The sequence below is a fragment of the Hyla sarda genome, chromosome 5, assembly GCF_029499605.1.
Source record: "Hyla sarda isolate aHylSar1 chromosome 5, aHylSar1.hap1, whole genome shotgun sequence".
In the NCBI taxonomy this organism is placed as follows: domain Eukaryota; kingdom Metazoa; phylum Chordata; class Amphibia; order Anura; family Hylidae; genus Hyla; species Hyla sarda.
In genome coordinates this window covers 235,976,573-235,999,018 of record NC_079193.1, presented here as the reverse complement: position 1 = coordinate 235,999,018, position 22,446 = coordinate 235,976,573, and the positions used below count along the sequence as shown (strand labels likewise).

At 41.4% G+C, this 22,446-nt stretch overlaps 1 protein-coding gene across 1 annotated transcript in view; it reads right to left on the bottom strand.

Moving 5' to 3' along the window:
- Positions 1-22,446, bottom strand: part of SCGN (secretagogin, EF-hand calcium binding protein) — a 62,000-nt gene that overhangs the window by 9,796 nt on the left and 29,758 nt on the right. The window contains exons 6-9 of the mRNA XM_056521330.1: positions 15,714-15,791; positions 14,149-14,204; positions 3,771-3,816; positions 1,798-1,857 (exon numbers count right to left, since the gene is read on the bottom strand). Coding sequence (XP_056377305.1) covers positions 1,798-1,857; positions 3,771-3,816; positions 14,149-14,204; positions 15,714-15,791 — 240 coding nt within the window. The remainder of the gene's footprint in view (positions 1-1,797; positions 1,858-3,770; positions 3,817-14,148; positions 14,205-15,713; positions 15,792-22,446) is intronic.

The window sequence follows — 22,446 nt, the reverse complement described above, 5'->3', positions numbered from 1 at the left end:
ATGTGTACCAGGTATTGAAATATCTCCAGCCGTACGGAAGTTATGTGAGAACATACATTTCCCATTGATTTGCATGGAACTTTAAAAAAAAAAAAAACCCGACCCTCACAAATGGGGGTAGTTAAGGGTTAAATTAACTATCCTATATTTTAAGTGGATATATAAGTAACATGTGACCAAGTATTATCAAAATATCTCCAGCCGTTTGGAAGTTATGCAGTAACATATATTTCCCATTGACTTGTCTGAGACTTTAAACATAAACCCTGGCAAATGGGGGTGAGTAAGGGTTAAATTACCTATCCTATGTTTGTTGTTGACATATAAGTAACATGTGTGCCAAGTTTCATGTTAATATCTTTAGCCGTTTGGACGTGATGCTGGAACATACATACATACACACACATACACACACACGTTGAGTTTTATATATATAGATAAATGCTTCAGTAAGGGGAGATTAACACACAGGGATTTGTGACAGTTTTTTATTCAGTCTTTTTAGTTAAATTAATTTAAAAAGGAATGTAAAATATAAAGGAAGGACATATAGTTTTCATATAAGGATACACTGGCGAATGTCTCAATTTTAACATCAGTGTTGAGGGATAGCCAATGTCATTGTATACATCTACCACAGTAGTGCACCCATATTCCTGTATTGTATTCTAATTGTTACACATCCACACCGTTTATCTGGTGTAGGATTCTATTGTGGCACTTGTAGTCCGCTGCAGGCATCCTCCATTGTATGCATTTTTATGCTGGGGATCGCCCTTAGCAACGGACTACAAGGGCAGGATCTGCTCCCCCAGTATAAATGCACAACCGCATTTGGGGTTGAGCTCCTCCAGCCATTTGAGACCATGTTTCTTGTTGTTTGTTTAAATTTTATACTTGGAGGTGTGTAAACTCCAAAATTAATGCGCCTTGAATATCTTCAAGGCAGCATTAAGGTAGCACCTGTGAGGCCATGCACCCATATTAGCCAACTCAGGTGGGGCTTGCAGCTTGCCTACCTCCTCCCATTGCATGTGTGCTCAGTCACGCTGGAGGGTATCTGGGAGGAAGTTGTGAGTCGACCGAATGCTGCCGTAATTGCCCACTGGCCCCTGTTTTTGCTTATCAAGCACAGGTAGGATTAGCGTAGGTCTCGCACCATCTTGAGAAACCTTGGCGTTGGTGTGCGGGCTCTGGTGTGTCCTTCATATAAGGATACACTGGCGAATGTCTCAATTTTAACATCAGTGTTGAGGGATAGCCAATGTCATTGTATACATCTACCACAGTAGTGCACCCATATTCCTGTATTGACATATAGTTTACTCATCTGCTAGATCCACTTGTGGCTTTGGTTAAAAAAAATCTAAATTGAAAACTGGCACTAAAAGTTATGTGTGGACGCCCCTAAAAAGATGAAAGCAGAATATGGTTACAGGATGTCATTGGTCAATACCATTGTCTACAGGCAAAACAAAAAAATAGAATAAAATGGTATTGACCAAGTAAAGGAAGGTTCATAATGACATAAGGTAGATGCATTCCCAGTATTTACTAATTCAACTTTATATTTTTTCTGTGTGATGGTTTGTCTTTAGCTTGTTTATAAGATTCAATAAACCCATTCTATAGAGCTATGAGAGGTCCTTACTCCAGGCTATAATATCATTAAACTAAGACTAAATAAAGGACTCCAGGTTTCCACCTATTTTATTGATATTATTTTCTGCATTTTCATTTCTACTTGATATATGTTTTTTTTTTATATGGCCAATTGTAAAAATAAACCATACTTACTACATCATAATGGGCAAATATGGTTTCAAAGTCTCTTTTTCTTTCATCTTGACTACTTGCCTGAAAAAGAGAAGAGATATAAAAAGGAACATCAGTATTTTGTCAGTCAAGATTACTTTATAGCTTTAAGGTAAAGTAATCTTGACTATTTTGTTTTTATTGCTTCCACAAAATATATGTGCGATGTATTAAAAAAGGATTACAGATAGCATATTGGCTGTTTTACATTAAAGCAAACAATATTTCTACTAAGTGCCAACCTGATGAAGGTCAATGTAGTGTTAAAGGCCCTAAGTCATGCTTTAAAAGCACAATTCTCAGCTCATTTAACACAAGTAAACATTGAATGTAGTAATGGGCTCTGAGGCTTACATGCCAACCTAAAAATCTCTGCAATACAGTCCAGAAACCTTTATTACACAGACGTGCAGTATCTAAGGTAGGTCACACTAGCTTCAGGTTATTTTTAACTTCCAGTGGTCTTTCTTGGACTATCATAACTTCAAACTACATTTAAGGTGGGTCCAACAACAGGAACAATTATGAAGAATATAACTTAAAGGGGTACTCCGGTGCTTACACATCTTATCCCCTACCCAAAGGATAGGGGATAAGATGCCTGATCGCGGGAGTCCCGCAGCTGGGGACGCCTGGGATCTTGCACGCGGCACCCCGTTTGTAATCAGTCCCCGGAGCGTGTTCGCTCTGGGTCTGATTACCGGTGACTACAGGGCGGGCGGCATGTGACGTCACTCCTCCGCCCTTGCATTGAGGGGCGTAGCGTGACATCACACAAGGGCGGAGGAGTGACGTCACATGCCGTCGGCCCTGTGGTTGACCGTAATCAGACCCGGAGCGAACACGCTCCGGGGACTGATTACAAACTGGGTGCCGCGTGCATGATCACGGGCATCCCCAGCTGCGGGACTCCCGCGATCAGGCATCTTATCCCCTATCCTTTGGATAGGGGATAAGATGTGTAAGCATCGGAGTACCCCTTTAAGTTATAAAAAAAAAAAAAAAAATCAGCCCATTTGTAATTTACATTGGTCAAAAATATTTATATTTTGGGGTGAAAAATATGTGGACTTCTTGTTTGTGGCACAGATCAATTTAATAAAAATTTTCTTCAGTTCATATAGATTATTGATTTAACTTTATTTCTTTAGGGGAGGGGCTAGGACATAAAACAATATTCCGCTTATTCTGCTGTTGTGTTTTACATTCTTTTTTTTGCAGCATTAATCTTTGGTGGACATACACTTTTAATATCTATTGACTGAATGAACAACTGTTATCTCTCCCTATACACATGAATGTTTGGCATGGTCAAATATTAATATGTTGTCTATGGGAAGAGGAGGGGTAAGCTACAGTCAGACAGCTTAGGTGTGACTTATCCCTTGTCTCTCATAACATCATCTGTTGGTGGAGAGTTGAGAGGTCATCACACACCTTAGAGAGTTAGCCGAACCCAGTGGTAGTGGGTTTGGTCAACTTTAGTAATAGGAATATGGGGAAAATTACAGTGTTAAAAATAAAGCTTGTAATATCTAAAAATAAATGCTATTGAACAAACCAAGTGCTTTCTGGCAATTTTTACCAGACTTTATCAACAAAGTTAAATACTGAAACTTTTAGTTTCAGTATTTAGAAAGTTCTATCTTTTGCCTTCATTATCTGAAATAATAATTGTAACATTCCGACCCTCAGATTTCCTATCCATTCACTTCTACTTAGTTTCTGCGGATGCTAACCGCAGACCTGATATATCCATGAATTTCATAATATGATTTTTCTTATTACATGTGTTCAAAATATTCTTCTATTTATTTAAATATTATTTATGTTTTAAAATAATGTGGGAAAAACCTAATAGCTTACAGCAGAAATGGCGATAAATGGTCATTTGCAAGATTGTTTTGGTACTACGACAGCACAAATGTTAAGAAAGTGGCTTCAGTAATACTTACATCCATTTTAAACTGCAGAAGGAAATTTTCTTGAAGTGCAAGAATCCTGAAAAATAACATGTATTTTAAATGTTGGAGATAAAATGTGTTACACTGTTGCAGAGGTGAACAATATGTGCTTTATGTGACGTCACATGGCTACAAGATAACATGGTATGTGGCGGTGCACACAATATTCCCCGCCAAATGTCACTTTAAGTTTATATCTGAAATCTCGGTGTGGCTTTCCACTTTTTCACAATTCAAGTTATTTATTAAATCCCCCCCTGTTTTTATTGTCTTTTTCCCCTGGGACCAGGCGCTGTGATACTGGAGACTTCGGGGGAGCGTGGAAGGTAATACAGGCTTTTTTTATGTATAGCAGGCATATTAACATAAATAAAACTTTTCCAGACAACCACTATAATTAGTAATAAGACATAACAAAATTAATATGTTTCTTGTCACTGTTATTTTACTGAGCTGCAGAACAAACTTCCCATGCCATTTTCCCCACACAGTGAATGTCGAATAAACAAAACTACAAAAAACATTGCATTATTTAAAGAGATTATCCAGCTCAGAAAAATGTGTCCCCTATCCAAAGGATAGGGTATAAGAGTCCACTGGGACCCTCCGCAATCTCCTGCTTGGCACCCCAGTTCTCCTGCACAGAGCAGGGTGGGCACGCGCTCTCCATTCACCTCTGTGGGAGAGCCGAAGCGTTGTACTCAGGTATCTTTGGCTCTCAGATCACATCACAGAGTTGCATGGAGGGTGCATAATGACCGCAGCTTTATGCAGTGCTCAACACAGCTCCGTGCAGTAGGAGAACCCGAGGCAAAGCACAAGAGATTGTACAGGGGATACATTTTTTAAAAATTGGACTACTACTTTAATTTTCTACTTTATAATTTTTTTTTTACGTTTTTCAATACATTATATAGTGTATTAAATAGAAGGCAAGGATGGTCAGCTCTCAGGATTCCCAGCACGGCTGTGTACTCCAATATACGGCAACAAACAGAAAAGATAGCCAGTGGTGTCGATGAATTCTGTTTATTCGGATCCCATAAAAACCGCATGCAAGTGGGATATCAGCCAGCAAACAACAATCAGTAAGTGTGGACGCGTTTCGGGTATACACCCTTCGTCTTAGCACATTATACTTTACTGACAATCAGGTATCTATGGGGGTTTAAAGGGGAAGGGGTGGAGTCAGGACTTAGTCCAAAAATTAACATATAAGATTGAACCTAAAACGGGGTAGAAGAGCAGGGAGGAAACATCGGGGCAAGACGCTCCCCTCGGGAAAGCAAGCCAAGGAACAAGTAGCTGAGTCCGGTGAGGTGCTTAATCTTTCTTCTGTTATTCTTTCAGTACCCCAAATCAAAGTCTTATCTAAAGGTTTGGGCTTTTTGCCCACATTTCATTTTGATGTGTTGGACACTATTTTGGATGTCAATCGGTTTGTTAGATCATTGACTCTTAAAAGATATTTTGCCCTTATGCCTCCTGAACTCTCACAAGATCGCAGTGAATCATCAATGACTTTTTCTGATGAACCAGTTGATATTTCCACAGGTGTAACATCAGCACCTGTTTTAGGTTTATCTTCTAATGTGTCGGTTGATACTGCAACTGAATTGAATTGTATTAACTTTCATTAACAAATGTCTTTGTGTAATCTGAGATCTTTGGAAATAGAATCTTTAAAATCATTTAGTGTGGTCGAATCTTCCAATTTGGATTTTTATCCTATTCATTCCAGATCTTCTGCTATGAACAGTTTCCAGGACCTAATCATGCATGATCTAGTGGATCTCAAAAACTCTCGTACATGCGAGGGTCGTGAAAATTTGTCCAAGCAGGAGAAATTGGCCATTAAACAAATTAAAGACAAACAAATATCTAATAGTCAGAGCGGCTGATAAGGACGGTGCAGTGGTGTGTTTGGACGCAGGTTTGTACAGTCTGTTAAATAGAAAACTCCTTGAAGATCGGAACACCTATGGTACACTGTCATCTGATCCGACATCCCTTTTTAGGGAGGATTTGAGGACATTGTTGAATTCCGGTCTGGAGTTGGGTATTATTTCTCAGAAGCAATACGATTACATCTTGGTCCCTAACCCCACCACCCCTATTTTCCACTCACTGCCTAAGGTGCATAAGGACCGATTTCCCCCTCCCAGGAGACCTATTGTGGCGGGGATCGGTTCCTTGAATGAGCGCCTTAGTCAGTGGGTGGATTCAGTTTTAAAACCTTTGGTTCCCCTTTGTCCTAGCTATATCAAGGACTCTCAGCACTTGTTGTCCATAGTGAGCCAAGTTGAGTGGGATTCTTCCTATTCTTGGCTCACATTGGACATCGAGTCCTTATATTCATCGTTACCACACCATCTATCCATTTTGGCCAAAACCCACATTATGTCCACGTTCTCCACTTTCAGTTCTGAACTTCAAGAATTTGTCACTGAGGCTTTACAATATTTGTTATCTCATAACTTTATTTTCCTTTGATGGGGAATTTTTTATTCAAAAGACGGGCGCCTCTATGGGCGCAAAAGCCTTGCCCTTCATTGCTAACATTTTTGTTTTCTGGTGGGAGCCACATTATATCTTTTGTGAGAATAATCCCTTCCAGGATGATATAGCCTATTTTGGCAGTTTTGTGGACGACGTGGTTATAATTTGGACGTCAGATTATTCTAAGGTTGCCCAGTTCATTGATTTTCTCAACAATAATCCCTTCAATTTGTGGTTCACTTTCACTTGGAATAAAACTCAAACTCCCTTTCTTGATATATTATTGACAGTAAAGACGCCCAATGTACACACATCCACGTACCGCAAGTCTAGTGCAGGCAACTCTTTTTTGAGAGCAGAATCCTGTCACCCAAGACACACAATTTCTGCTGTGCCTGTGGGTGAATTCACCTGTGCAAAACTTAATTGTTCCTCTGATGAACTCTTTTGCTGTGAATCCTTTGCCGTTAGTGAACGTATTCTAAACAGGGGTTACCCTTTACATTTAATTAATAGGGCGTTAAATAAGGTTCAGGACAAGGACAGAAAAAAACCTTTTAACTCCATCTAATAAGAATAAAAAGAAAATACAGGACGAAAATGGTTAGGGGATGATAGGGTAACATTTGTAACTACCTTTAGTGCAGAATATCATGAAATAACTAAAACTGTAATGTGATGGCGGAATTGGGATCAAGACTTGTGGGGGTGTAGGGTAACTAGTGTGTTGCTGTTCAGGATAGTTAAGGGCGCTGTTAACCCTTGTCACTCGTGACGCCAGGGTGAGGGTTAAATTCTGCAATTCTTGGTACCTTGCCACCCTTCCCAGGAGCAATAGGTGATGCAGAAATAAAGGATTGTCCACAACCACTGTTAACTGAAAACTTGCAGGAACTTTTACTGAAGAATTTCTGTACATGTAGCAATAGTAACAGTCCAGATAACAGAGTCTCTATGCATATAGCTTGAGCAGCGATTGACAGTTGGTTGGGATCAGATAAGCTCAATTTAGCTTCTTAAGGATTGTATAGCAGAGATCCGCTGGATTTAAGGGTGCGTTTAGGTCCAGTGATCTTGCAGTGAGTAGCGGGGGAATTGTTTAGTCTATCCGCTATGTTAGAGGCCGAGGCCGCAAGGCTTTGGCCTAGTAAATCATCTTGTAAGCTGCGGAGGTCCTACCTCTTCCAGAGTCAGCAACCTAAGAGAGGGATCAAGATGGCGCAGGTCCCTTATATGGGCAGGGGCTGGCCGTTTTGGATTGGTCTGTAACAACTGTCACTCACCGTTACAGTGCATTGTGGGTGAACACGTCACGGGAACCTCCAAAGGTCCTAAAGCAAAACCATAGAGTTCTAACCTAATCACGTGACCCGCAGGTCCTGCTACGCTTGAACAGGTAGGCAATTAAATATATACATATTTATATACTTATATTTATATTGATAAGAACTTCTATACAGTCATTGACTACTGAGGGGTGACAAGGGGATAACTACAGAACAGAGACCCCGACGTCCTAGGGATTCTGACTATGGGGACCTCTATAAAGGTAACGTATACAATACGGTACCGGGACACCACAGTAAAAAAAATATTTACCCATCCTGTCACAGGACCCTATTTTGGCCAAGTTCACAAGAGGCGGTTGTAGATTTTCCTCCAGACGTGCTCCCACCTTGGGAAATATGTTGTCTCCTAGTATGTTTTCCACTAGCAGCGAGACTAGTCCCATCTGGTTGCAGGTTAAAGGGTTTTACAGGTGTGGACTGTCCCGCTGTGTGGTGTGCAAACATGCACAAGTTACGAAGGAGTTTGTTAATTACAAGACTTATCACACTTTTCCCATTCGTTCCTTTATAAATTGTCAAACTACATTTACGGTGTATATTATTTGCTGCACAACGTGAAATCTCATGTACATGGGTAGCACTATACGTCCATTAAAGAAACGCATCCAAGAACACATTCGAGCTGCAATCAATCCGCACCATGTGAACGTCTCCACAGTCTCTAGACATTATCGTGATGTCCACGGTGGTGATGTTTCTAATTTGATTTTTTGCGGCATCGAATGTGTTCGTAGACCTTTGAGAGGGGGTGATCGAATGAGATTGTTACGCAACAGAGAGGTCTTTTGGATACATAATCTCCAGACCATTCAGCATGGTGGTCTGAATTTAAGAAATGACCTCATTCTGCATTATTAATTACATCATTTTTTTGTTTCAATTGATACGTTTACTTTTTCTGTACTGTTCATATGGTACGGTTTTTTTCCTGCGACTTTTTCAATGAAGTATTTTTTTATGTTTTTATAAAATAAATTATTTTTCTACAGTGTTCTGTCACTGAGGTTGCATTTAATCTTTTGCTATATATATATTTTTATGTATATGCATTTGTTACAATATATCAGGTTCAATCTTATATGTTTGTAAGGGTTGGTTTAATTGGGGAGTGGAAAGAGTAAATTTTTGGACTAAGTCCCGACTCCACCCCTTCCCCTTTAAACCCCCATATATACCTAATTGTCAGTAAAGTAAAATGTGCTAAGACGAAGGATGTATACCCGAAACGCGTCCACGCTTACTGATTGTTGTTTGCTGGCTGATATCCCGCTTGCATGCGGTTTTTATGGGATCCGAATAAACAGAATTCATCGACGGCACTGGCTATCTCTTCTGTTTGTTGCAGTATATTAAATAGTATAACAAAAAACAAACAAACAAAAAACCCTTAACCCGTTAACGACGCAGGACGTATATTTACTCCCGCTACGACCCCGCATCACATCGCGTCGGTCCTTGTGCTCATCAACGGCCGGGACCCGCGGCTAATACCACACATCGGCGATCGCGGCGATGTGCGGTATTAACCCTTTAGAAATCGCGGTGAAATCGCGGCATCCCGAACAGCTTGCAGGACACCAGGAGGGCCCTTACCTGCCTCCTCGGGTTAATACACGCCTGTGATCAGGATGAGAGATCAGTGTGTGCAGTGTTATAGGTCCCTATGGGACCTATAACACTGCAAAAAAAAGTAAAAAAAAAAGTGTTAATGAAGGTCATTTAACCCCTTCCCTAAGAAAAGTTTGAATCACCCCCCTTTTCCCATAAAAAAAATAAAACAGTGTAAATAAAAATAAACATATGTGGTATCGCCGCGTGCATAAATGTCCGAACTATAAAAATATATTGTTAATTAAACCGCACAATCAATGGCGTACACGCAAAAACAATTCCAAAGTCCAAAAAAGTGTATTTCGGTCACTTTTTATACCATTAAAAAATGAATAAAAAGTGATCAAAAAGTCCGATCAAAACAAAAATTGTACCGATGAAAACTTCAGATCACGGCGCAAAAAATGAGCCATCATACCGCCCTGTACATGGAAAAATAAAAAAGTTATAGGGGTCAGAAGAGGACATTTTTAAACGTATAAATTTTCCTGCATGTAGTTATGATTTTTCCCAGAAGTAAGACAAAATCAAACCTATATAAGTAGGGTATCATTTTAACCGTATGGACCTACAGAATAATGATAAGGTGTCATTTTTACCGAAATATGCACTGCGTTTTTTCTTCGATTTTGTCGCACAATGATTTTTTTTCCGTTTCGTCGTGAATTATTGGGTAAAATGACTGATGTCACTGCAAAGTAGAATTGGTGACGCAAAAAATAAGCCATAATAGGGATTTTTAGGTGGAAAATTGAAAGGGTTATAATTTTTGAAAGGTAAGGAGGAAAAAAGGAAAGTGCAAAAACGGAAAAACCCTGAGTCCTTAAGGGGTTAAACAACTACGTCGACAGAAAATAAGACAATTATGGCCAGACAGGAAAAAAAAGGTATAACATTGAGGTGAGGAAGAAAATTTGAAAATGAAAAGTGAGAATCGGTTGTGTCAGGAAGGTGGTTGATGGTTTTCTTTTTCTTGGCTTTGTTCTGCTAATGCTGCAAGATCTGGAAGTTAGGAGGAAGAGGTTGTAATTGAACTGAGATGACATGAAATGTAGTGATGTCTCCGTGAGATAAGCAAATAGGATGATGTAACTGAATCTAACCCATAACTGAATTATGCAGCCATGTAAGAAATATATGCGCGGCACTTTACTTGTGGTACTGCTGGAAGGTTGAGCACTTGTACTTTACAATGGAAATGCATCTACTTTGCAGTGCGGGCAGCTGGTGGAAAGAAATGTCACTGTTACCAAGCTACAGCTGAAAACTGACTGGCATCATAAGAAACCCACCTAGCTGCAAGTGTACTATATCCTTTGCCAACATATTGCTAATTATAGCTGCCCTATTTCAATTAATGCTGGGCCCAGGGGCCCAGCCAGCACCCTGTAAGATGTCCAGAATCACCATGTTTAAAGATATGTTATGGAATATTGCCCAATCACTTCTGGGTCTAAATTTAGGGATCAGAGGATTACACTGAGTTGAGGTTTGAAGTTAAAGGGGTTGTCCAGGAACAAAAATATTTTCACAAAGAGCCCCAGGTGCTGCCAAAATGAACAAAATAAAGAATATTCACTTGCCTCGCTCTCACTCTACTGTAGTCCTGCTGGCTCCAGGGCTCTGAAGGCAAGTTACCGCTGTGTCCAGTGATTGACTGACTGGACTGTTCCATGATCACCATGTCACATGAAGCAGGAAGAAACCAAGAGGAACGGGGACCAGAAGTAGTGTTGAGCGGCATAGGCCATATTCGAATTCGCGAATATTCGCGAATATATGGACGAATATTCGTCATATATTCGCGAATATTCGCATATTCGTTATATCCTCGTTTTATTTTCGCGTATGCGAAAATACACGTATGCGAAAATTAACATATGCGAAAATTCACATATGCGAATTTTCGCACGCCAGTCTCACACAGTAGTATTACAGCCTTCTTTACACCACACAAGCTGGAAGCAGAGAGGGATGATCACTGTGATGTGTACTGTGAAGGAAAAAAAAACAAAAAAAAAACGAATATTCGTAATTACGAATATATAGCGCTATATTCGCGAAATTCGCGAATTCGCGAATATGCGATATTCGCGAATAATATTCGAATTGCGAATATTCGCGAGCAACACTAACCAGAAGTTGGCAGGATTGCAGCAGTTGGGGAGCAGGGTAGATAAGTATGCTTTACTTTATAGTTTGACAGCATGCAGGGGTCTTTCTGAAAATATTTTTTTATCACCAGATAAAATAAAGGACTTGGTCTGAATTATTTTTTAGGAGGTTTAGTCTGGCTTTGAAATGTATTTATTAGTGCTGCGGATGCAAGGTGCCAAAGTTATCTAAGCAGAAAACTTTGCTGACATCAGAAGGAGTTATCATAGAGTCTGGGCTTTATGGAAAAGAAAAGAAAATGTCTACAAGCAGAAAAGACATCACATGTGGGTCACTGGATTTTAAGACAACCTGTCACCACTGATGCAACTAATTCATTTTAATTATGGAACTACGGATCAGCTGGGATTCATGCCTAATTGTTCCTCGGCTATTAATATACAACATCTGTTTTTCAATCTACAGCTGCCTGTAGATAATCCAGGTCATAGAGTTATTTGCTCTAGACGCTGATAAGGCTTTTGATAGCATTGAGTGGGATTATCTATGGTCAGTGTTAGACTGATTCAGTTTGAGTGAGTTGTTTATGTACTGGGTGCTCACTCTTGAGTGGTGTGGAGCGCAGCAGGTGCCATTTATTCCAATGGCCCAAACAGAGTAACCAAATGACTCAGTTTGGGGCTTCAGCGAGATGGACCAGGTTGATCAAGTCAATGAGATCTGAAGTGTCTGACAGCAGAAGGTGTGTGGAACACAGCACAAAAGTCAGCAGAAGGTAGGAGACTCAGGACAGGGAGGAATAAGCAGGAGGTTTGATGCCCAGAATAGGGAGGCGTAAGCAGGAGGTATGAGGCCCAGTGAAATGAGGAGTAAGCATAAGTTAGTAACCCCAGGAAAGAGAGGAGTAAGTAAAAAAATAAAGTAAAAGCACTTTATAGGAAGAGATAGGCATTATGAAGTAGGAAGTGCAGGAGGGTAAGGAGGCAGTGGAAGTTTGGAAGTTGTTAGACATGAAACACTGCGGGGGGGGGGGGGGGGGTTCCAAGGGAAGGGGGCTGGGGTGAAAATAAACCATAAGTTTATGCATGGTGCTAGTTATTAAGGATCACTGTCTTTATGTCCCTATTTGTTATTGAGCATTTTGAGAGGTGCCAGCTGTATCGTGGTATTTACTGGATGTCTGCCATTTTTTCCAGAAGCAGTGTATGTTTTAGGTATCAAAAGAACACTTATTGTATTGCACTACTATTGCAGTATTTGTTTAATAATCTAGTTTGAAGTTTGCAGCACAGCATTATTGTTGTTTTCCATTGGCATGAGATTAAAAACATTCCACACAGACATTTCACTGCATCAGACTCCTATTGATTTCAATGGGAATCTGCTGCACTATTCACACAGTGGAATTTCTGCCGCAGAATCACGGAAATCCCAATTCCAGCATCTGCAAAAAGAATAGACATGCCTATTCTTTTTTGTGGATTTCACTTGGAAATGCATTGCTGTCTATGAGATTGCACATTTCTGAGCGGTCCTAGTGCCTGCTGGATTCTTCAAATGTGCAGAATGTCCACACAGGTTTTCCGTGCGGACATTTTGCACAAATTACACCATGTGAACATGGACTTAGTAGCCATGACTACTGCCCAAAACACGTAGGGGACTACGCTTTGCCTGTGTACATATTCATTCTTCAATAAAGCCTGATGTTTCACCTGTTACTGTGGTGTTGTGTGGAGGGGAACACTAACCGCCAGTCCAGGCACAGGAGCAGAGGAAAGGAGTGAAGTGATCCATAAAGTTTATCAACATTGCCTTAGTGTTTCAATTTCAATGTTGAGGAGTATATATACTATTATTAAAATATAGATTTAACACTCCTTTTAAGAGAAGTAGTTGTACAGAGGTACAAGTGTTCAAGTGTTGGAAATTGTACAGAAATGTTCAGTCAAGCAATAGATTACAAACATAAATGAGGTTGTATTCCACTTGAAAATACATTAAAGACAACTTGATGAAAATATTCGGTAAACCTTTCTATACACTTATCCAGGTGAAGGGGAAAAGTAAAGTTGTCATAAATGAAAGTTGTATATGAGGAAAACATGAGCATGTATTGGCATAAATGCAATAAAACAGATCCACAAGACCTCAGAGTAAATCCTTTGGGAATCTATTGCTGTGGATCTCAATGTAAAGCTGTGCCAAATCCACATGCAGATTTAAAAATCCAGTTTGTTTAGATCAAAGCCTTATCCACATGTTTTGTACTGTAATTCATTCAGGATTTTGACTGCAGAAATCCAATGGTAAAATCCATCCTCCAAGTGTAAATTAACCCTTAAAGAGGTTATCCAGGGTTAGAAAAACAGAGCTGTTTTGTGTGGTATTACAATGTAGCTCCATTCCCTTTAATGTGACTAATTAGCAAAACCACACACAACCTGAGAACAGGTGGGGTGGTGTTTTTGAAGAAATCAGCTCTGTTTTTCTAATCCTGGACAAACCCTTTAAAGCACAATGTCAATGTTGTTCTGCAAAGTTCAGCATGGAGAGACGCTGCACATGCTGGTCGGTCAGTTTGCGAGGCAACTGTACGACTCCCAGCTAGTTCTGTGTACTGGCCTCCTTCTAATTAATAGTACTGCTGCACGGAACTTGCTGGGCGGCATGCAATTACCATGGCAACCCAACTGCCCATTGTGTGCGAGTCAAACTTTGCAGAATAGGCAGGAGAGCAACTCTGGAGGTACACTTTAATGAACCGCAGTAACATTTCAGCAGAAGACACTTACTTTGCCAAGTCATTCAGATCCAGACGACCATCTTTATTCTTGTCAAAGAGTTTCATCTAAATCAGGTAAACACTATTAGTCATTGCATCTTGTATTTCTACAAATGACTATCTCTAAAGGAAGTCACTCTGTGCCATATATAACATCTATTTGGATGAGCCTATAGTTATATAGTCCACTAAAGCCCTTCTAGCAGCTTTAGGAAGAGTCCTGGTTGTGACAAATTTACTCAATCTAAGAATTTTGAAAGCCACTCTGTCCTCTTTGGAAAATTCAGTGTAACATAAATGTTTGCACCCTTCTTCAAAATTGTGGCTCCACACAATCCTGTCTCTAAGCTCTTCTGGCAGCACTTTCCATTTCATGGCTTGCTTTTTGCTCTGATAAGTATCGTCAGCCTTGAGATCTTATATAGACAGGGCTATGTCTTTCCACATCATGTCCAATCAACTGAATTTACCACAGGTGACTCCAATCAAAGGGTAGGAATCAAGAGAAGTCTAATACTTATGTACATGTGAATTATAGTTTTTCAACTTTCATAAATTTGAAAACATTTCCAAAATTCTATTTTACATTCTAACAATAGAGTATTAAGTTCAGAATAATAGGGAAAAACATAAAAAGTAACATGGAAACTGAATGTATTGTAAATATCATGGAAGAGCAGACTCTCTCAGTTGTACCTCAAGTTCCATCTACCACAGCTTAAGTGACATCCCTGAGCACTAGAGATTTGTTGAATTGTGCAGACACTCAGGGATGACACTCAAGCTGTGGTGGGTGGAATTTGGGCATGGCCAGCAACTAGGAGAGACTGTACCTTTGTGACTGGAAAAGGCTACTTTGTACAAGGTGCGAGTACCATTAAAAGCTTAGTTTCTACAGAATATGGCATCACTTTCTACCTATATAGGCAATCCTTAAACAAGAGATACATTTTCCCATACTGTTTGTTGATCTGCAGGATTATTAGCATAAGTTCTTGCTTATCTGATTTGTCTTTTACTGAATAACTGTAAGGCTTTGCCAAATGGTCATTGTTTTAATATATCAGTGTCCAACCGCAGACAGGGAAGAGGGGAGGCTCCTGCTGAAGCCAGTTATCTCACAGTCAGACACCAGATTATGGGCTGTCATGCCCCCTCACATAGGCTTACATTCAGGGGGCGGAGCGTGATGTCACACGGGGGCGGGGCCATGAAGTCACAATGCTCCGGCCCCCGTGATCGCCTGTAATCAGACCCGGAGCGAACGTGCTCCGGGGACTGATTCTAACGGGGTTCTGTGTGCAAGATCACGGGGGTCCCCAGCGGCAGGACCCCAGCGATCAGGCATCTTATCCCCTATCCTTTGGATAGGGGATAAGATGTCTTAGCGCCGGAGTATCCCTTTAATGGGTTTCCACATTATGAATAAATTGCAGCTGTTGCCATAATTCTCAAAAAAGTGATTGACCACAACATGTAAACATATTGTAAAACTTAATAATGAAATAATAATGAAAATGAATTGAAAGCTCATAAAATTGTCAGTATTCTTACAATCATTGAAGCATCACTTACCATTGTGTCAGTGTAGTCATCCAGTTTTTCATCAGTGATTTGTTTTTCATGTTGTGAGAAGAGATCTTGTAGGAAATTCTGGTTAAAAAAACATGAAAATAAGATTGAATTTTACTGTTCTAAAATCTAAATTGTAAAAATGACAATATTTTAATGACAATAGGTGCTTACATATTAAGCTATAGAAAAACTTCAGAGCTACACTGACATCTGTAACATTAAAGTAAGGTGAAATGGTAAATAGTGCGGAGCTCTGCAACTTGTGATGGCTGGGTTTCTGGGTTAGGGCCAGTGGGGGAAATTTTTCAAAACCTGTGAAGAGGAAAAGTTGACCGGTTCTAAAAATTAAACAGGCAATCTGATTGGTTGTTATGGGCAACTGGTCAACTTTTCCTCTACACAAGTTTTGATAAATCTCCCCCAGTAATTAGTAGTTAGTATCTACCAAAACGTATCCAGGAAAGGGCAACTGGTAAGCTGGTGGCAGGGACATGGGCATCTAAAGCTCAGTGTTCATTGATTGTCTTGGAAAGTGAGCACTACCCTTGTCTGCCCATTCCAATAGACGAGCTACTGTCACATGCTGACCCCTGTTTACTCCCAAATGCCTACAATGCTCACATGATCATCACAACTGGAACATACAGCAATGGAAGTAGGTGTCTTGGTCCGATGAATCACTTTTTATTTTACATCATGAGGATAGTTGGGTGCATTTGAATCATGTACCTGGGGAAGAGATAACACCAGGATGCACTATGGGAAGAAGGCAAACTAGCAGAGACAGATTCTCTAGGAACTGTGCTCCTGGGAAACCTTGGGTGCTCTCTTTCATATGAATGCTACTTTCACATGTACCTACCATTACTGAAGACCAAGTACACCCATTGAAACAGTATTTCCTAATGGCAGCACCCTTTTCTAGCAGAATATTCACCCTGCCACACTGCAGATTGCTTAGGAATGGTCTGAGAAACAGGTCAAAGTGTTTTAGTTTAGTTTTAACCCATTCAAGTCTCTGTGGGATGTGCTGAAAAACAAGTCTAACCCTTACAGAATTTAAAGACTCTGCGGGAGATTAGGGAGGTAAACAAGTGGCTCAGAAGCTGGTGTAGGAAGGAGGGGTTTGGGTTAATTGAGAACTGGGCCGACTTTGCTGTCGGATACCGGCTCTACCGTAGGGACGGGCTGCACCTCAATGGGGAGGGTGCAGCTGGGCTTAAGGAGAAGATGGCTAGAAGGGTGGAGGAGTGTTTAAACTAGGGACTGGGGGGGAAGGGAATCTACAATGTAGAGGGGAAGATAGTGTAGATTGAGATGGGGGACTTATTAATATACATGGGGTTGGAGGGGAGGGAGCGGTTAGAATAGTTAATAGGAATAGGCTTCATAGGAAGAAAAAACATACACCTTTAAATTGCATGTTGACTAATGCCAGAAGTCTGTTCAATAAAACAGAGGAGCTGGAGTGGTTGATGTCTGATGAGAACTATGACATAGTGGGTATAACAGAGACTTGGTTGGACGATAGCTGTGACTGGGTGGTCAACATAGTCTATTCAGGAAGGATCGGACAAAGGGGGAGGAGTTTGTCTTTATGTGAAATCGAGGCTGAAAGCCGCACTGCAGAAGGATATATGGGAGGGAAATGATAATGTGGAGTAATTATGAGTAGAAATATATGGAGATGAAAATAAACAAGGCAGCAAATCAGAATGATGTGATAACAATGGGGGACTTTAACTGTTCTGATATAAACTGGGAGACTGAGACCTGTGAATCTCATAAAGGAAACAGGTTTCTGACTATAGCTAAAGACAATTATGTTTCCCAAATGGTGCAGGGCCCGACCAGAGGGGGCTCCCTACTAGACTTTATATTAACCAGCAGACCTGACAGAGTAACTAATGTGCAAGTAGAAGGACACCTAGGAAATAGTGATCATAATATAATACATTATAAATTGTTCTTCAATTAGGGAATCTCTCGAGGGGCCACAAAAACATAGAATTTTAGGAAGGCAAAGTTTGATCAACTCAGAGAAGCCCTTAAAGGGGTACTCCGGTGCTTAGACATCTTATCCCCTATCCAAAGGATAGGGGATAAGATGCCTGACCGCGGGAGTCTGGCTGCTGGGGACCCCCGTGATATTGCACGCGGCACCCCATTTGTAATCAGTCCCCGGAGCGTGTTCGCTCCGGGTCTGATTACAGGCGATCACAGGGCGGGCGGAGTGTGACGTCACGCCTGCGCCCCTGTGTGACGTCACGCTCTGCCCCTCAATGCAAGCCTATGGGAGGGGGCATGACAGCTATCATGCCCCCTCCCATAGGCTTGCATTTAGGGGCAGAGCGTGACGTCACACGGGGGCGCAGGCGTGACGTCACACTCCGCCCGCCCTGTGATCGCCTGTAATCAGACCCGGAGCGAACACGCTCCGGGGACTGATTACAAACGGGGTGCCGCTTGCAATATCACGGGGGTCCCCAGCGGCGGGACTCCCGCGGTCAGGCATCTTATCCCCTATCCTTTGGATAGGGGATAAGATGTCTAAGCACCGGAGTACCCCTTTAAGGGCTTCTTGAGTTGATCAAACTTTGCCTTCCTAAAATTCAATGGACTGATTACAAATGGGGTGCCGCGTGCAAGATCACGGGGGTCCCCAGCGGCGGGACTCCCGCGGTCAGGCATCTTATCCTGTATCCTTTGGATAAGATGTCTAAGCACCGGAGTACCCCTTTAACAATATAAATTGGGATAATGTCCTCAAAAACAAGAATACTGACACTAAATGGGAGACTTAAAAATATCTTAAATTCTCACTGTAAAATGTATATACCTTATGGGAATAAAAGGGTCAGAAATAAAAGAAAACCAATATGGATGAATAAAAATGTTAAGGGGGCAATAAATGACAAAAATAAATCATTTAAACTACTAAAACAGGATGGCAGTGAAGAAGCATTAAATAGCTATAGAGAAAAATGTAAAATATGCAAAAATAGAGACAGACAGACCTATTGCCAATGAGAGTAAAACTAACCCCAAAATGTTTTTTAACTATATAAATAGCAAAAAGGTCAAAAATGAAAGTGTTGGCCCTTTAAAAAATGATGAGGAAGAAATTATAAACAGGGATCAGGAAAAAGCAAATATATTAAACAAATTCTTCTCCACTGTATTCACTGAGGAAAATGAAATGCCAGGTGAAATACAGCGAGATAAGGTAAACTCCCCAGTACAGGTCACCTGTCTAACCCAGGAAGCCACCTACGAAAAATCTAAATAGACAAATCGCCAGATCCAGATGGCATTCACCCTCGTGTTCTAAAGGAATTAAGTAATGTAATAGACAGACCCCTATTTTTAATATTCAGGGACTCTATAGTAACAGGGACTGCTCCCAGGACTGGTGCATGGCAAATGTAGTGCCAATATTTAAAAAGGGGTCAAAAGGTGACCCCGGGTATTATAGGCCTGTTAGTTTAACCTCTGTTGTATGTAAATTGTTTGAGGGTTTTCTAAGAGATGCTATTTTGGAGTATATTGATAAAAATAAATGTATGACTCCATATCAGCATGGCTTTATGAGGGATCGGTCCTGTAAAACTAACCTGATCAGCTTTTATGAGGAGGTGAGCTCCAGACTGGACCAGGGGGAATCGCTGAATGTCGTATATCTGGATTTGTCGAAAGCATTTGATACGGTGCCACATAAAAGATTGGTGCATAAAATGAGAGTGATTGAGCTGTGGGAGAATGTGTGCAAGTGGGTAAGTAACTGGCTCAGTGATAGGAAACAGAGGGTGGTTATAAATGGTACTTATTCTGATTGGGTGACTGTTACTAGTGGGGGGCACCACAAGGGTCAGTCTTGGATCCTGTTCTATTTAATATATTCATTAATGGCCTTGTAGAGGGCTTAAATAGTGAATTTGCAATCTTTGCAGAGAATATTAAACTCTGTAAAGCGGTAAACACTATAGAGGACAGTGCACTGTTACAAATGGATCTGGATAGGTTGAAGGTTTGGGCTAGGAAGTGGCAGATAAGGTTCAACACTGACAAATGTAAGTAATGCACTTGGGGAACAAAAATCCGGGCTGGGATTATGATTAAATGGGAGCACACTTGGGACGACTGACATGGAAAAGGACTTAGGAGTCTTAGTGAAAAAAAGATCAGTGTTTTCTAACCAATGTGCCTCCAGCTTTTGCAAAACTAAAATTCACTGCAGAATGATCTCCCTCCAACCCAGTGGTAAATCCACCCATCACCGCAAAGACTGGCTCCCTCTGAACACCTGACTAGTGATGTAATGTCTCCGGCCGTACTGCACCCTAGGAAAACCTGAGACATCAGTAATTTTGTATGCTGTTAAAAATTAACATTAAGACAAAGATCACATAAGGTACAGACACTTTATTATGAACTACACTAACTTTAAAGCCCATGTAGCATAGTCAATTAAAAATAAATCCTGGAATACCCCGAAGGTTAAAGGGGTACTCCGCCCCTAGACATCTTATCCCCTATCCAAAGGATAGGGGATAAGATGTCAGATCGCCACGGTGCCGCTGCTGGGGAGCTCCGGGATCCCCGCTGCGCACTGCGCTATCATTACAGCACAGAGCGAGTTCGCTCTGCACGTAATGACGCGCAATACAGGGGCCGGAGCATTGTTACGTCATGGCTCCGCCCCTTGTGACATCACGGCCCGCCCCTTTCAATACAAGTCTATGGGAGGGGGTGCGGCAGTCGTCACGCCCCCTGCCATAGACTTGCATTAAGGGGACGGGTCGTGATTTCACGAGGGGCGGAGCCATGGCGTCATGCGGCTCTGTCCCCTGTATCGCCCGTCATTACGCACAGAGCGAACTCGCGAACTCCTGGGGCTCCCCAGCAGCGGCACCGCGGCAATCGGACATCTTATCCCCTATCCTTTGGATAGGGGATAAGATGTCTAGGGGCGGAGTATCCCTTTAAGAAATGAAGGTTCAGCTTTATGACAAGCTTTGCCTAGAGTTCCTCATTGCAACAGCGTAGTATGGTCCATTTGTCTAAGCAAGAAAATTGCTATATTGAGCACCAATTAACACTGGTGGCTTTTGGAGGCCATTTGGGGAGGAATGAAGGATACAAGATTAAAGCCACAGCAGGATTCACTCTGGTATCATGGTTATCATGGTTCTCTTAGGCTGCATTCACACCTCGTTTTTTACATACAGGTGCCGGATCCGTGACTCCATTTATTTTAATGAGCCGACCGTCAAACGGTGACTCTGGTCGGCTCAGTTTTGACCCGTATGCGGTTTCCTGACTGGACCTAAAAGCGTAGTATACTACGGTTTTAGGTCTGGTCCAAAACCGGATACGGGTGAAAACTGAGCCGACCGGAGTCACCGTTTGACTCCGGTCGGCTCATTAAAGTAAATGGAGTCAAGGGCTGATCTGGCTGGGGTACGGTTTTCCCCTCCCCCAGCCGGATCCGGCACCGGTATGTAAAAAACGAGGTGTGAATGCTGCCTTAGTCAGATGACACATGCTGTTTTGGTAGCACAGAGCCTACACACTACTGGACAGATGGAATAAATGTTGTGATCAGTGTAATTGGTTCTTAGATATATTTGTTTACAATTCTTTTTACTGTGACCCAGCGTTCCTCTCGTAACAATTCTCTTTCAGAATAAAGCTGGCACAGCAATTAGCTGATCACTGCTGGACCAGCAGGGGAAATTTATGAGGAAGATACAGATGGCCACAAACAAACCTAGTCCAATGAAAGGAATGGAACCATGTAATACAACTTGTCTCTGACAGTGAGATTATTTTATCGTAACGTCTCTTAATGCTTAATACATGTCAGAGCAGATGCAGTTAATGTTTTATTCAGAGCCTGGCAAATGTCGTCACTAACTGAGATTACGTATATGGATAAGAGAGAATGCTTAACAAATATGTGGAAGTCAATGTACTGAGTCAGAGCTGGTATTCTTCTAAAACTTGTGTGCGGCAGTATAAAATATCATTTATTTTCATTAACTAATGGCTTTGTGCAAACCCTAACCCTACATAGTATCAAGTGCAAAAAAAAGAAGCCTTATAGATGTCTTTCTGTTTGACTCAGATTTATGGCTTTAAAGATTAAACCATAGCTAGCAACCATGCTACTGTACGTACATGCATTGTGTAGGAATTTGCCTTAAAGGGGTACTCCACTGTTCAGCATTTGGAACAAACTGTTCCGAATGCTGGAGCCGGCGCCTTGGGAGCTCGTGACATCATAGCCAGGCCCCCTCATGATGTCACACCCTGCCCCCTCAATGCAAGTCTATGGGAGGGGGCGTGACGACTGTCACGCCCCCTCCCATAGACTTGCATTGAGGGGTCGGGGTGTGACATCATGAGTGGGCAGAGCTATGCCATCACAAGCTCCCAGCACCGGCTCCAGCGTTCGGAACAGTTTGTTCCAAACGCTGAGCAGCGGAGTACCCCTTTAAGATCATAAAGAAGACTTCAAGACGGGCTAATGTCAATTGCTTATTATTCACTGTAGCTGAATGTGAAGAAGGATAATAAAAGCCTTTCTAACCTTTTTTTCCCTCCTGGCCTTGATGTGATCCAACACAAGTGTCATGTATTTAACATTCACAGATTTTCATAGAAGTGCTAAAAACAAATCTGCACTTAATCCTTAGAGTGGCCATTGGCGCTGTTTATCAATGATAATAAA